Source organism: Miscanthus floridulus, unplaced genomic scaffold (genome assembly GCF_019320115.1).
Source record: "Miscanthus floridulus cultivar M001 unplaced genomic scaffold, ASM1932011v1 os_1282_1_2, whole genome shotgun sequence".
NCBI classification, from domain to species: Eukaryota; Viridiplantae; Streptophyta; class Magnoliopsida; order Poales; family Poaceae; genus Miscanthus; species Miscanthus floridulus.
In genome coordinates this window covers 45,925-60,000 of record NW_027097631.1, presented here as the reverse complement: position 1 = coordinate 60,000, position 14,076 = coordinate 45,925, and the positions used below count along the sequence as shown (strand labels likewise).

Below are 14,076 nucleotides of genomic sequence, written 5' to 3'. Positions count from 1 at the left end.
ATGCTAGATGTATACTCGAAGATTAAGACCCTGTTTGGACCAACTAAACTTTTTATCAGCTAATATTAACAGGAGGAAGCTAGCTAATAATAGCTTTTTATAAAATGGGTGCTTAATAAATTAAATATGCCATGACTTGTATTATAAGTTGGGCTGTTTAAATCAACTATTCCTTTTTTTAGCAACTACTCCATACATCCTAAATTATAAGTCATTCCAACTTCTGTGGGTACCATACAGTAACTCACAAAAATAGATGTAAAAGTAAAGCTTATTTACGGGGAGTTACTTACGGGACAAAAGTCGCTGGCATCCTAACCAAAGTTGCATTGGCAAGCTGTATTACTGGCGTAGTAGGGATAAGTGCTCCCTAAAATAGCCTGCCATTCACATCAAAGGTTAGGCACACCGGCACGAGTTAGTACTGTAATTGGTGCCTTCCAGTCTCCTATCGATGTGTCCCGTCGTTGTGAGCGCTCCATCAACATGTAGGCACACAAAGGCTGTTGAGCTGCATGTTCCGGACTCTTTATTTGCAGCTGTTCTTTTTGCTGGCAACATGTAGGCACGCTTGCCAAATCACATGCAATTTGTAGGTGCGGTTATATTAACTAATAAAACCACACACACGTACGTCCCATGGAAATCCTGAGAGCTTGGCAGGCCGACACGTCGTGGAGCTACTGCAAGCCCTTTTGCCGCGACAAACGGTCAACGAGGAGGCTACTGCATGCAAGTCCCATGACTAGTAGGAGACTTTAGGAGTACTTTGAACTGGGCAGGCAGTACACAGATGTGAAACGTGAGCATGTGACGTTCACGGCTGCGCTGCACTGCACGCTGTACAGCGCGAGCAATAGAGGCCATACCATACGGCCGGCCGCCTGTGGGGAGCGACCGGTAGCCGAACCAAACATGAAATGGGTTCACCCATGATGATCCCGTAACCAAACACATGCTTAGAAAAGGAGAAAAAGCGGCGACAAGGACACAGGCGCGCTTTCTATCTCGTAGTAGTGGTGCCTTTGAGTCACCACCGCTTATATTAGCTGACCTGAGGAATATAGCGAAGGGTAACATAAAAGATGGGTATGATGTAGGAGTATTAGAAAACCAGCAACTATTTTAATCAGTTAGGTTTCTTATATATGGTATAACGTAGTCATCGAGGTTTCAAGTCTTAGAAGACATAGTATACATGTTTGTATTTTTTGTTGATTTATTATAAGAGAAGAAGATATGCTGCAAGGTATAAGAAACGTGGTACATGGCTTTGTATTTTTTGTAGATTTATTCAGAAAAATAATATATTATCTATTCAGTGATAGACAAAATACTATTATACATAGGGTGTGTACACTGCCTTACGTTAATTGCTTTTTTTGGAGGCGGATGCCCACCGCCTCCGTTAATGTTTGGCCATGGTCTCGGGAAATCTTTTTTATAGTAGTGTCAGGTTCATAAACCCAGGGTCCATAATGGGCCCGCTTTCCAGCAAAAACTCGGCTCAGCAGACGGCATAGCGACAACGCGCGCCTCCTGGGCTGGTCCAGATACCAAATGACAGGCCAGGAGAACGATCCGACCCCCGATCGTAAGGTCGAGCCAAGGTGGGGACATAGTCCGACTCCGACCTTCTTTTTCGACCGAGGATACGTCATATCTCTGCTTGCAGCTCTTCCCCGACCGACACAGTCAGGGCCGACTGGGAACGACCGACCGGGGACGTACGTTGGTTTGGACCCGGGGATCAGGCGGAGCAGATAAGGTAAAGCGCTCAAGTCAAACCGTAATACCGAGGACCGTACCCTGCCATACCCTGTGCACCTACAGGACGGTGCCACCAGGTCATGCCAGATAGGCACTATGCAACCTTCCAGGCATGCCAGAACCCAAACAGTATTGTAGGCGCCGACATTTGCCATACCAGGCAAACACGGTAGAGCCTGCCACATGCATCTGGACATAAACAGTATTGTGGGCGCCGACGACCATCTCGTACCCGACAGCGTGGACAACAAGACTATGTAGCACAGGTATACATTCTCTCTCTTTCTCTGACTTGTAAGAGTCTATCCCCTTCGACTATAAAAGGGGATGAGCCCTCTCCTAAAAAGGGATATGACTGTTCTGACTCTGGCTCTCTGGCTCTCATAAAAAAAGAGAAGTTAGACGATTCGAGCACTCGAGGACCTGAGAACTCGAATAGCTCAATAGCTCTAGAACTCAAAAGCTACATAGAGCATACGCTCCAATACTTAGTGCACGTTAGAGCCCCCGTCACTCTCGGCCCTTTGGTTCAGAGTCCGACCGGGCCTTTAACACCCTCCCCTTCTTATTCCTGCTCGTTTGTAACCCCACAACAAACTTCGAGCACCTGGGCTCAGGAATAAAGTCTTCGACCAACTGAAACTGGACGTAGGGCACGTTGCCTGAACCATTATAAATCATGTGTCATTGAGTGCTAAGCCATATCCGATCACAACGCATGGTAGAACTATAAATATTTACTTGTTGGTCATTTTCCGCACCGACAATTAGTGTGTATGTGTTGATAGGATGAGTATACGTACGTGTATGAACATCTATTTTTTATACTGTGTCTAGAAAGAAAAAAAAACATAGTATATATTGAAAAAACAAGCATTAAAACACATTAGTCTAATCTTAACTTTACTACCACAAGTCCATAACATCATAGTCTTGACAGGGACGTGGTTATCCATCCTATTTCCGCTGCACAGATGTATGAAAACAATTTTCCGTGTTGCTCTCGCTCTCATATGATACCGATGCTGTCGTACAATGACATGCACCGATGCCTTGTCACAGTTACCGTAGTGTGCATTATAAGCTACCATGCCAATATGATTGTATACGTCTTTAGAAGCTATATCATGCCAATCGTCTGCTCAGATATACTTCTTGCTCCCAAATATTATGAGCTAATTAGGGCATGCACTAGCACCGGAGTCCGTCCCGAATGCTTGTGATGTAGTATATGTTATCATAACAACAATGAGTTATCAGTACGACTTCAAATGGTCATGGTTCCAAAAATTGATAGGTCTGAAAGTACTTCTAGTCATAGATCAGTGGTAATACTTAGCTTAGATGAGAGACTTGGTGATGTACATTGCCATGCGCAGTCACGGCCATGGTGCCACCGCGACATGGCCACTGGAGTCATAGTAGGGAAAGCCATGCAGGCGCCCGCTAGGTCGTCGAACGCAGCAGCAGTGCAGGTGCGGTGCTGTGGCGGCGGCGAAGGCGATGGTGCTTCCCATCGCTCACGGCGCCCCTCTCGATCGGTCTAGGGTTAAGAACTTTGGGGTGGGGCTAGCGGCTACCGGTGACCTCATATCTTGTGCCCCAGTCCCCACCGTCCTTTTATGACGCTGCGCGACGGAGGTCCATCAGCCAGGAGAACCGGCTGAACGTCCGATCAGAGCGCGGATCAAGGGCCCAATTGACCGTTGGGCCAATTAATGGAGATCATCAAAACAAAAATATCACATGCTTTGTGGTTGTACTAAACAGGACCGCCATACATCAAACACACAGTGGCTCACAGTGACTTAATTCCCTTTCAATGGTACAGTCAGCGGTCCTTTTCTTCTGTATCGAAGACGTTGTTGGACACTGCCGGGCTTTATTCAGGATCAACCATCTGTTTTGAGCCTTTACCCAAAAACACATCGCCAGCGCTTGGCAGCGAAGAAGAATAGCAACAAAAACCACCACATCAGGCCCAGGGACCATATCGCTTATCCTGCTTCTGGTATAACTTGTATAAGATCCCTCCGTCTAAAAAAAGTATACTGTCCACATCAAGAATTTAAGATCCGGTAAAAAGCCGTTTTAAAAAATATATAAGTATGATTTTAAATAGATATAACTGTACAATTACCTTACGATAAATTAAACAGCTCTTATTTGATCTATAAATATAATATTTTTTTAAATAATGTTAAAATAAAGATGATTTGTTTTAGCGCACTAGCTAAAAAATGTATTTTTTCTAGAACACACAGAGAGTGAAGGACAGGGGCATCGTCTACCTAGGTCGCCGCCCTACCGTGGCTGAGTCTGTGGAGCCCCCTAAATTTTTAAATCCCCATGAGGATGGAAAGGAGGAGCTCCTAAATTTTTCTGTCACTAGAGGATGGAAATGAGGAGCTTAAGCGTTGAGCTAAGGTTGAAGAGATGCTAGAGCGTTGAGCTGAGCTTGATGTCTTCGTCCCCGTATGAACTTAAGCCCCCCTAGATTTTCGTCCTAGATCCGCCACTGGCTACGGACAAGGGCGTCTGCATCATCAGCATATTAGGTCATGTTTGGTTATTTAGGCGCTACTAAAATTCCTGTCACATCGAATGTTTGACACATACATGGAGTATTAAATATAGATTAATTACAAAACTAATTGCACAACTTGCGACTAATTTACGAAACGAATCTTTTAAGCCTAATTAGTCCATAATTTGACAACTTGGTGCTACAATAAATATGTGCTAATGATATATTAATTAGGCTTAAAAAAATCGTCTCGTAAATTAGCCTCTATCTATGTAATTGATTTTATAATTAATCTATATTTAATATTTTTTATTAATATCTAAATATTCAATGTGACATGAATTTTAGGACCGAAGAACCAAACACCCCGTACGTGCTGCATCTTGGAATCTCACGTCCCAGCCACTAGCGACGCACATAGGAGCTGGGAGAAATGGCTGCGTCGCGGGCCCCCTGGAGATTCGAATCTCGGGGTGGCGTCCACGAACAAGATTGTCTACCCGCTGCCTTGGTTGGCTGGGTGCGCGCACGTGAGGCGAGAGTGCGACGCGCGCAGCGCAGCTACCAGGCACACCTCCTACACGACGAGCCTGTGGCCGTTGTCCTGTCGAGCCGGGCAGTGGACACTGACGTGTGGGCCGAGGCGAGTTCGCGGTTGGGGGGGGCTGACATGTGCGGCCGCGCCGCCGGGGAAACGAGCCGCCACGCGCAGCACAGGGCCTGCCCCTAGCGTTGTGCAACGGGCCAGGACCACCCTCCGCCGGGTGACAGGCACCAGCAGCGGTACGGTGAGAGGCAGCAGCCCTTGAACAACTCAGGAGCCAGAGATCACAACTCAGAGAAAGGGGATGATTATTGGTTAAGTTTTTTTTTTACCTCAGTGAGTAACTTTCACTGGACGAGCATGGACGAGATCTACAAATTCATCAAGACGTTGGTATTGTCTCTGGACGAGCCGGTGCTCACTTTCATTGAGATTTTTTTTTTCATATATGTAAGCTTTTAGTCTATGAGTTGGTTTAGATATTTGCTTGTGTTGGGAGCATGTATAGCTTGATTTTTTTTCGTTTCCAAAAGTACAAGGAGTTTTTCGCTAGCTATAGTGGTGATACCACTTGTGAAGATAGCTAGGAGCTGTAATGTAACCATCGTGCTTAGTGGATCCTACTTCTCCGGAGCTGAATGGGATCAGGAAAAGAGACAGGACAAACAGCCGCCTCTGCAGGCATGACAAATTCGAGCGGTTATTTAACCTAATCTCATCAAATTAGAAGTAAAATGGTGCAGGCTGAGCTGGCGCCACGGAAGAAAGTACAGAGACCGTGTTTGTTTTCTACTCCGGGTGGCGGCTGCACTGGACACTGACTCTCGTGCAGGCGTACTACCCTATGTTTTTCTTAGAATTAAAAAAGAATAAGCTAGTGTACACGAACGAAAAATAGTAATGAAATCCATAGCCCACCGGGAATTTGTCTGGCAGTAGCTTAGACAAGACAGGAAGACATCACGAGCTGCTCAATGCCATGGGCCGACTTGGTCTTGTACGTACTCTAGCTTGTTCACAAGTTTTTCTCCGTTTTATAGGAGTACTCCTGAGTAGCAACAGGCAAGTAGCGCATGCTGGCCGTAGCTTCTGGATGGCCATGTTCTGACATGGTAAGACATGTTTCTTTTGTGAGGGCAGGTACAATAACAGTCGTATCGCCAAGCGTGTCAGAAGCTAAAACATGACACGGGACTGCTTGCGCCGTAGAAGTTGACTAGCTGATCACATATTCCCATGCAAAAAAAAAAAAGCTACGGCCTTTTTCTGATTTCTATCGAGCGTGAGAGGGAGGGTAAGAAAGAGAGTATGGAATAGTTGAACGGTGGGACCATTTCAGTACTAAAATATATATATTAAATTAGTTGTAGACAAGTTGTTGTATGATTTGGCTATTAAGACTTATCTTACAGCTAAACACTTGTCTCAACTATTGAACCTGCACTGACCGTGCTGTGGCAGAGGCAACATTTCCTTCCAAGGGAAATAACGAATAAATCAGATCCATTCCCGGACACCAGAGGTACTCCATCCAGACGTGAAATTCATCCCACTAGCATCAGCATGAGGTAGCTGCAGCTGCGCCAATACTGTGCTATAGTAGTATGTAGCCCACGGTTGGTCAATCTTTGTACGGAGACAGAGCCTATAATACACACATGAGTCATCATGCATGGCACATGAGGGGTAGGCCGGCGCCCCGCAGGCGTGCAGCGGAAGAGTGACCGTGGCCGTCCGTTTTAGCGAGACTAGCTGGCCGGCCGGCGGCGCCTGCAGTGCACAGTCACTGGCAGTGCAGTGGGATGCGCGCGGGCAGAACTCACGACGAGATTTCCACGTCCCGCGTCGGCGCGGCATGTTGTTGGTGGTGGTCCCGGGAAGCTGTGCGCATGATTCTCAAGGGACGAGAGAAGTCTGGCCGCGTGTCACGTTGCGCCCACCAGTGCTAAAAAGATCCTCGTGGATCTTGTGGTTAGTCTTGGCCTTGTTTAGGCCTTGTTTAGTTCGCGGTTAGGAATCAGTATTTGACATTGTAGCACTTTCGTTTGTATTTGATAATTATTGTCCAATCATGGCCTAACTAGGCTCAAAAGATTCGTCTCGTAATTTACAATCAAACTGTGTAATTAGTTTTTTTATCTATATTTAATATTTCATACATGTGTCCAAAGATTTAATGTGATGGAGAGAGAGTGAAAAAACTTGCAATCTAAACAAGGCCTTAGATGCCAAAAAATTTGCCAAAATGCACTGTAGCGGTTTTCGTTGTTATTTAGCAATTAGTGTCCAATCATAATTTAATTAGGCTTAAAAGATTCGTCTCGTGGATTTCATCTAAACTGTGTAATTAGTTTTATTTTTTATTTATATTTAATGCTTCATACATGCGTCAAAGATTTGATGTAACGGAGAATCTTGAAAAATTTGATAAAATTTTGAGAACTAAACTGGCCCTTGCTGCGCCTGGAGCCTGGACGGGACCTGTTACACTGTACCGGATCTATCCGACTGTCTCGATGAACAGCCACAGCCCACAGCTGGAGTAGGCACTGCTGCCTTGGTAAAACGGTAAAGAATCTCCTCTGCAACTGTGATGTGTGCCATGAATGAACCTGCCGGGTGAACGAAAGACAGAAGGAGAACAGTGTAGTGTAGCGAGATGAAGCCCCTGTTCGCTGGTGTTACGAGTCGTACTATTTTAGTGAACGTTGTTCGGCTTATTCCATATTCGGCTTGTTCGACTTCTTTTTTCAGCTGAATCAGTATTTTTCTTTCACAGCAATTCAGCCAGAACAGTGTTTTCAGCTAGTTTCAGCCAAAATTCTGTCAGCCGAACAGTTCTCTCAAAAAAAAATAAGCGAACAATACTTTCAAATATGGCTTTTCCGCAAAGCGAACATGGTTGAATTCCACGTAATGTTACCGAACGTCCCCAAACATGCGGGCCACCATAATTTTACTGTACAGTGTGGTGTCCTGTACTGGGACTACGGATTCAGATAGCGTTGCGTGTTTGGTTTTTTTGCATCCCATGATACATGCACCAGCAGGTGCATATAGGCTGGAGGAAAAACAACGTGATTGATTGCCCTGACTCTCCTACAGGACCTTGTATAGTTGGAACTTCATGCAACCAAAATCGATCAAGCGTATCCACCGGGGCTGGCTTCGGTGAATGTAAGATGAGAATCATGGTTCCGTATGCCAGTTTAGGTACTTTGTATTCTGTCATCCAAGCAACTGAATAAATATTTTATTTTTTTTATATCCATTCATGCAATTTCAGTAAACAAGTTCTTTTTTCTTTTAAAAATACATTTCTACTCAATCTACATGTACGATACAGTAAAATACATTGATGGTCCTTGAAATTGGCTTGGGGTATCATTTAGATCCCCAAACTCTTTTTAGATCCATGAACTCGCCTTTCTATGTCATCTAGCAGGTCCCAAATTTCAAAATGCTATATTTAGGTTTCCGAGCTTGCATCAGTGTAATCCAGGCATTTGAACTTGTCATAGTGTACGTATTAGTTTGGTCAAATAGACCCGATCTACTTTTTGCATCACGATGCCATGTGCCATTGCGGTTGGATCCACACCTCATTCTTGACCAGGATAGGATCTTAAAGGCAAAGCAATCATTCGCCTACATTTTCTGCCTAAGGAGCACTGTGTTTCACCTTGCCAGCACCACTCCTATGATACGATGCCACACTACATTATTGGAATGCGGAGAGGAAGGGGGAGAGTGTGGAGATGGATCTAGAAGAGGGGAGAGCATTTAGATGGAGTGCTTGAGATAGGAGCTCGTTTGTACCTAATTCATATAGTATAACAAGTTCATGGGGGCCAAAAATAAAGTTTGCGAGTTCTAGACCTGGATGCCACCCCAAGACAAGTTCATGTATCCGGGAGATACATTTTGAGAGTTTGGGGACCTGATGGATGACATCACGAGACAAGTTTAATAAGTATTTAAAAATGTATTTTGAGAGTTTGAGAACCTAAATGACACCGCAAGATAAGTTTAATGTCCACCGGTGCAATCTACCGTGTACGATACAGCAGCCATCGCCAAACAAAAACACGCTATATGTTTTTCGTTTTGATGATGGATGGGAAGCCGTTCTTTTGCACGACAAAAAACGAGGGGCACGGGACGTACACCATCGCCACGGCGAGCCAGTCCCTTTCGTCATCAGAAGGGAGAGGCAGTCTAAACGTGGCACGGGCTATGGCTCCGATCCTTCTTCACCTTCAGCTAGCATTATTATCACGACAGATCAAAACGCACGCGCGTGGCGTGGCGCGGCCGTGTAAACAGAGCAGCAAGCAGAACAAGTCACGTACGTACTCCTACAGCCGCGTGTAGTACTAGCTTCTTCAGGTATAGCTAGTAGCCTAGGCCTTGCCTTTCTTTTCCATCCAGACTGTGTTGAGTGCCGTGCCTAGGCTAGGTCGAGCATTTTTAATATCTTTTTGCCGCAAAAATTTTTGGTTGGGGCTGCTCATACTCCGTAGTGACGACGCAGGAGATAAGCCTAGCTTATGTCAGAGATAACATTCTCTTCTGTCGTCTCGCGTACACTACTTTGAGCTAGCTAGCTTGAGGTGCGTAACGTAACACGCATGCATGCTGCATGCGCGGACGGACCGGACGCGATGAGAGCCTGGCACTTGGTTGTAGTATATGACGAGTTGACGACGTGCATCCATGCATCCCGGATTGGCTTCTGAGTGAGTGCTGACTCTGGCTGTATGAATCTTTTTTTAGCCTATACTCATATAACAGTTACGAGGTTGTTCGGCTGTTCTGACTTATTTGTTGTAAGAGAAAAATACTATTCTGGTCGGATGATACTGTTCATACTTGCTCTTGTCTGTGACCAGATCAGAGCTGATCGATCGGAGGCTGGGTTTGGTTGGAGTCCAGCTAGCTCAAGCGCCTGCCTTGCATATGCCTTACCCCGTTGAACGTGATCTCTAGATAACGTTACGCCCTAGCGCTGCTGGCTCATCGTCGCCTCCCCTCTGCATGTGAAGCATCAACACGGCGCGGGACGGAAAGCCGAGCTCCAAAAAACCTGGATTCAGGAACTCCAACTCAAATCTTATTACCGCTGATGGCAACAGCCACACGGATTTTGTTATTGTTGAAAGAAATATATTTTTTTTTTGAGCAACTCCTCTCGTTTAGCTGGGCCAGTGCAGAAATCGGTCGAAAATATTTGCGGACCGAATCGATCCATATGTAAAATTAAAGATTGAAAGCCCATGCTTTAAGCCCCTCTTCGACTTCGGGCCGAAGAGTCAAGGACCAGCGATGGGCCCACCGTCAACCGTGTTATTCATTCGGCCCGGCTAAACTCCTGGGTGGGGAAAGGGTTTTCTCCGGCCGTTTTCCCGAGCCGCCCGCCACGCGACCACCGCCGCCGCCGACCGCAGGTCCGCAGCAACCACTCGCGGATACTACTGCCTCCGTCCCCCGCTGCACCCGCTGCTTTTCGTCTCCGCGCAGTCGTCCGATGGCCAAGCGGCTCGCCGCCGCCGAGAAAGAGGTAGGGGCGTCGCGTGCCGCCAGCAGCCCCCGGACCGGGCAGGCCTCCTGTCCTCGTTTTGCTCACCCGTTTGGTCTGCGCCAGGTGCTCGTCGAGGTGGTGCGGTTCACGCAGAAGAACGGCCTGAGAGGCTGTGACGGCGGGTGGAAGGATTTCCTGGCCCGGAACGACAGGAAGTTTGGCGCGTCGGTGAGCGACCCCAGGAAGCGCACCAGGGATGTGCTGCTCGCCTTCCTGCAGACCTTCTCCAAGGATTTCCAGAAGGTTGGTTACTCTTTTGTTGTCTTCTTCAGACTTCAGTTCGGCATGCCTGGTTACACTGGAAGCTGCTGCTTCAGTCGATAAGCGGCTTGGTCCTGGTGTGTTGAGAGTTTAAACCTCGCCACGTTCTGGTTCCAGTACTTCGGTAAATTGGTGAAGCGTCATAAGGAAAGAAGTGCTGTTCAGCAGTATATGACTGATTTCCCCGACGAAGTTTCTCCCGAGCAGGTGATGTGTATGCTAGATCATGCCATTTGAATTTCTGCGTTAAATTGAATAGGACTGACGCCTGGGTGTCAAGCGGTCAACAATTGTATTGATGTGCATGCTAAATGCAGAAACTTGTTCAGCTGACGGCAGAGCACCCGGAGTACAGAAAACACTATTGCTTCCCATCATACCAGGAGGTATGACCTTTACTGTGCTTCTGTTAATCCACGAATGACGATTAAGCCCTTTTTGGATTGTATATTTTCCTTGGTGATCTTCCTTTGATATATCCTATTCATGATTTAGTGACGAATTCTTAAACAGTGTAGTCCAATAATCTTCATGATTGCTAATACTCTGTCTAGAGTTACACCTTATCTTGTACTCTTCACAAAGACATGCTTTTTGCTAGTCGAAATTCTAAAACAAATGACCGTTTTATACTCTCATCCCCATAATGGATGAACCTTTTTTATCCACATTGTTTGTCTCATAATTGATAAAAAAACAATGAGACCGATCCATAACCAGCTATTACTGGTATTTTCAGGGGTGGAAAGTATTGCGAATAGGAGAAGTCTCTAGTTTAATGAGCTCAAGTGCTATGTTGGCAATTGACTGTGAGATGGTCCTTTGCAATGATGGCACAGAGGCTGTGGTCAGAGTATGCGTTGTAGATGACAAGCTCAAGGTACTAGATTATTTACTCAGAACAAGTATGTTAAGATTCACGGAACTATCGTGTGAATTAATGGACATTGCTGTAATATTAGATGAATTCAATAAAGTTTATGCCAAAACTTACACAATACATGTTTCCTTAGCATTTCTTGACTATGAATCAGTGAATCATGTCAGGGATTTCCATCTTTGTTCCGAGGTCTCACCATATTCTCCCTTTTCTTCTCCAGGCTAAGCTGGACATACTTGTAAACCCCTTGAAGACTATAGCTGACTATAGGACACACATCACTGGTGTATCAAAGAAGGATTTAGAAGGAGTCACATCATCATTAGTTGATGTTCAGGTATACTGTGTTTAACATCTAAGCATTATCTCTGAATAATATCTCATGGAAGTTATATTCCTTCTCTAGAATTCGCTGAAGAGAATGTTATCCGAAGGAAATATTTTGATTGGCCATAGCTTACATAGAGATTTATGCGGTAAGGTGTGGTTTTTATTTTGTGTCTGATCTATCTGATGTATCAATCGGATGTGTACTTTGTGTTTACTTGAACATGCTTCTTTTTTGTTTTTAGTACCATTTAATTCAATTCGTCTCATTCTCTTCTCTTTTGCAGCCCTAAAGATTGATTACTCTCAAGTTATTGATACAGCATACATATTTAAGTATGCAAATTTACCTACTACTGCATCACCTTCCTTAAACAGTTTGTGCAAGGTATTGCCATAAAATCACTGCGCAGCATCTGTCTTCTTATCTGCTTTTGTTTACCGAGGTGAACAAGTTTTGGCCGATGCTGCCAGTTAAAGCTTAGTTCAGGATAGTGACTGCGAACTCACTTTGTCTTCCCTATTTCTCCCCTTAGTTTTCTACGCCTGTACTTGATATAACTATATGTAGGGTATTTTCAACTTCTGTTTTAGCGGGGTTAATTTTCAATGATATGTGATTGTATGTAACTATGAATGATGCCTTAATCTGTTGATTCTTTGTCCTCCTAGGCTACTTTGGGGTATTCTGTTCGAGAAGGAGAACCACATAATTGCTTAAAGGATGCAGAAGCTGCGATGAATCTAGTTCTTGCAAAGCTTAAGAATGGGTTTAATGACCCCATTGAAATTGCTGCAAGTAGTGTAAGCACAAAAAAAAAAAGATGTTCTTAAATCTCACCATTAGTATAGATGATGCCACCTTACTTGTTTGTGATAACTTCCTAGGTAATTGAATCTGATGTGGCAAAGTTGCTTGCTCATAGAATTCCAGTGTACCTGCCTTGCCAAGAGCTGTGCAAAATTTTCTCTGGGAACCCCAATATTGATGACAAGGTTACCTTAAAAGTTTTATTTGTTCACCAAATATGTGTGTTTTTATGCAATTATTTAATAACACTTCTTTCCTTTTCATCAGATTGATTCGAGAATACGAGGTGAATTTTATTCCACGTGTATTTCATTCAATGACCTAGATGAGGTAGAGAAGGCATTTGAAGAGCTGGATGGCCAAAAGACTAAGGTACATATAAGGACCACAGAATCACGCAATTGAATATTAGAACATATGAGGAAATACACTACTGATAATTGGCTTTTGCCTACCATCTTATTGGTTTAATATCATCAATAGATTATTAACCCTCTGCCCTTTATCCTTCTCTTTAAACATGCAGGACTCAGGTGGGAGACTTCAAAAGCATGTACTGCTGAAGCGTGACAATGGAGATGTCGTGAGCTTCTATGTTCGGAAGATGGTATATGATTCCTGGCCCAAACAGCTCGAAGTTCCAAAGAAGAGACCAGAGCCTGCTGAGGATCCAGAGCCAAACAAAGAGCATGCTGAGGAAGTTCAGCAAAAAAAGAAGAGAAGTAACTTCGTGAGAGATACTGAGGATCCAGAGCCAAAGAAGAGACCAGAGCCTACTAAGGATCCAGAGCCAAAGAAAGATCATGCCGAGGGGGTTTGGCAAAAGAAGAAGAGAAGTAAAAAACACACAAACAAGGAAAATGTGTCGGTGGTGGAATGAATAACTTAGTGAGAGATACTGAGACATTCCTGTTACTAATGAATGCTGAGAGATTGGCGATGTTGTACTCTTTGAGAAGAGGTCATTGTGAGGTGTTTGGTCATGGCTTTGGGAAACCCATTTGAAGAAGGGCTGTTCTGGGCTTCTGACCATGGGGAACCTTGCTCCTTTACCAGATAGCATGCCAGTTTACCTCATCTCCAATGCTTAGTTGCTGCTCTGTTCTGGTTAAACTACGTGTTTCTGCTACATTGCTAATCGTCCACTTTACTGTCTGCTAGGGTTCATTTGCTTATTCCATTACACTGACTTTACTGACTGCTAGGGTTCATTTGCTTATTCCATTACACTGACGGAGTTGAGCATGTGGTTCAGAAAGTAGGAAATTGTTAGGGAATTTTGTTTGAACAGATTTGACTACTATTTTGTGGTAAGGATTTTGCTCCATAATTTGTTTTCTCGAGTTGGGCATTGCTATTGACTCTTGTTATCACA

General features: G+C 44.7%; 1 protein-coding gene across 2 annotated transcripts; it reads left to right on the top strand.

Annotated features, from left to right (window-relative positions):
- The first annotated feature begins 10,230 nt into the window (after positions 1-10,230).
- Positions 10,231-14,036, top strand: LOC136533888 (small RNA degrading nuclease 1-like). 2 transcript variants are annotated; one of them, XM_066526414.1, is made up of 12 exons: positions 10,231-10,401; positions 10,486-10,665; positions 10,801-10,890; positions 11,001-11,069; positions 11,423-11,563; positions 11,784-11,900; positions 11,970-12,039; positions 12,178-12,278; positions 12,563-12,694; positions 12,779-12,886; positions 12,969-13,073; positions 13,228-14,036. In XM_066526414.1, exons 1-12 carry the CDS (start codon positions 10,369-10,371, stop codon positions 13,579-13,581), a joined length of 1,500 nt encoding a protein of 499 aa, XP_066382511.1. In that variant the 5' UTR covers positions 10,231-10,368; the 3' UTR covers positions 13,582-14,036. The 2 variants fall into 2 exon arrangements, with proteins under 2 accessions (XP_066382511.1, XP_066382512.1); XM_066526415.1 differs by lacking the exon at positions 10,231-10,401 and having other exon boundaries at positions 10,554-10,665; positions 10,740-10,890.
- Positions 14,037-14,076: the final 40 nt, after the last annotated feature.

What these genes read in the sequence shown, in the direction of transcription:
- LOC136533888 (XM_066526414.1), top strand. Translation starts at nt 10,369, where the DNA reads ATGGCCAAGCGGCTCGCCGCCGCCGAGAAAGAG. An exon ending in GCTTCCCATCATACCAGGAG is followed by an intron (nt 11,070 to 11,422) that starts GTATGACCTTTA and finishes TGGTATTTTCAG; the next exon opens with GGGTGGAAAGTATTGCGAAT. An exon ending in TGGATGGCCAAAAGACTAAG is followed by an intron (nt 13,074 to 13,227) that starts GTACATATAAGG and finishes TTAAACATGCAG; the next exon opens with GACTCAGGTGGGAGACTTCA.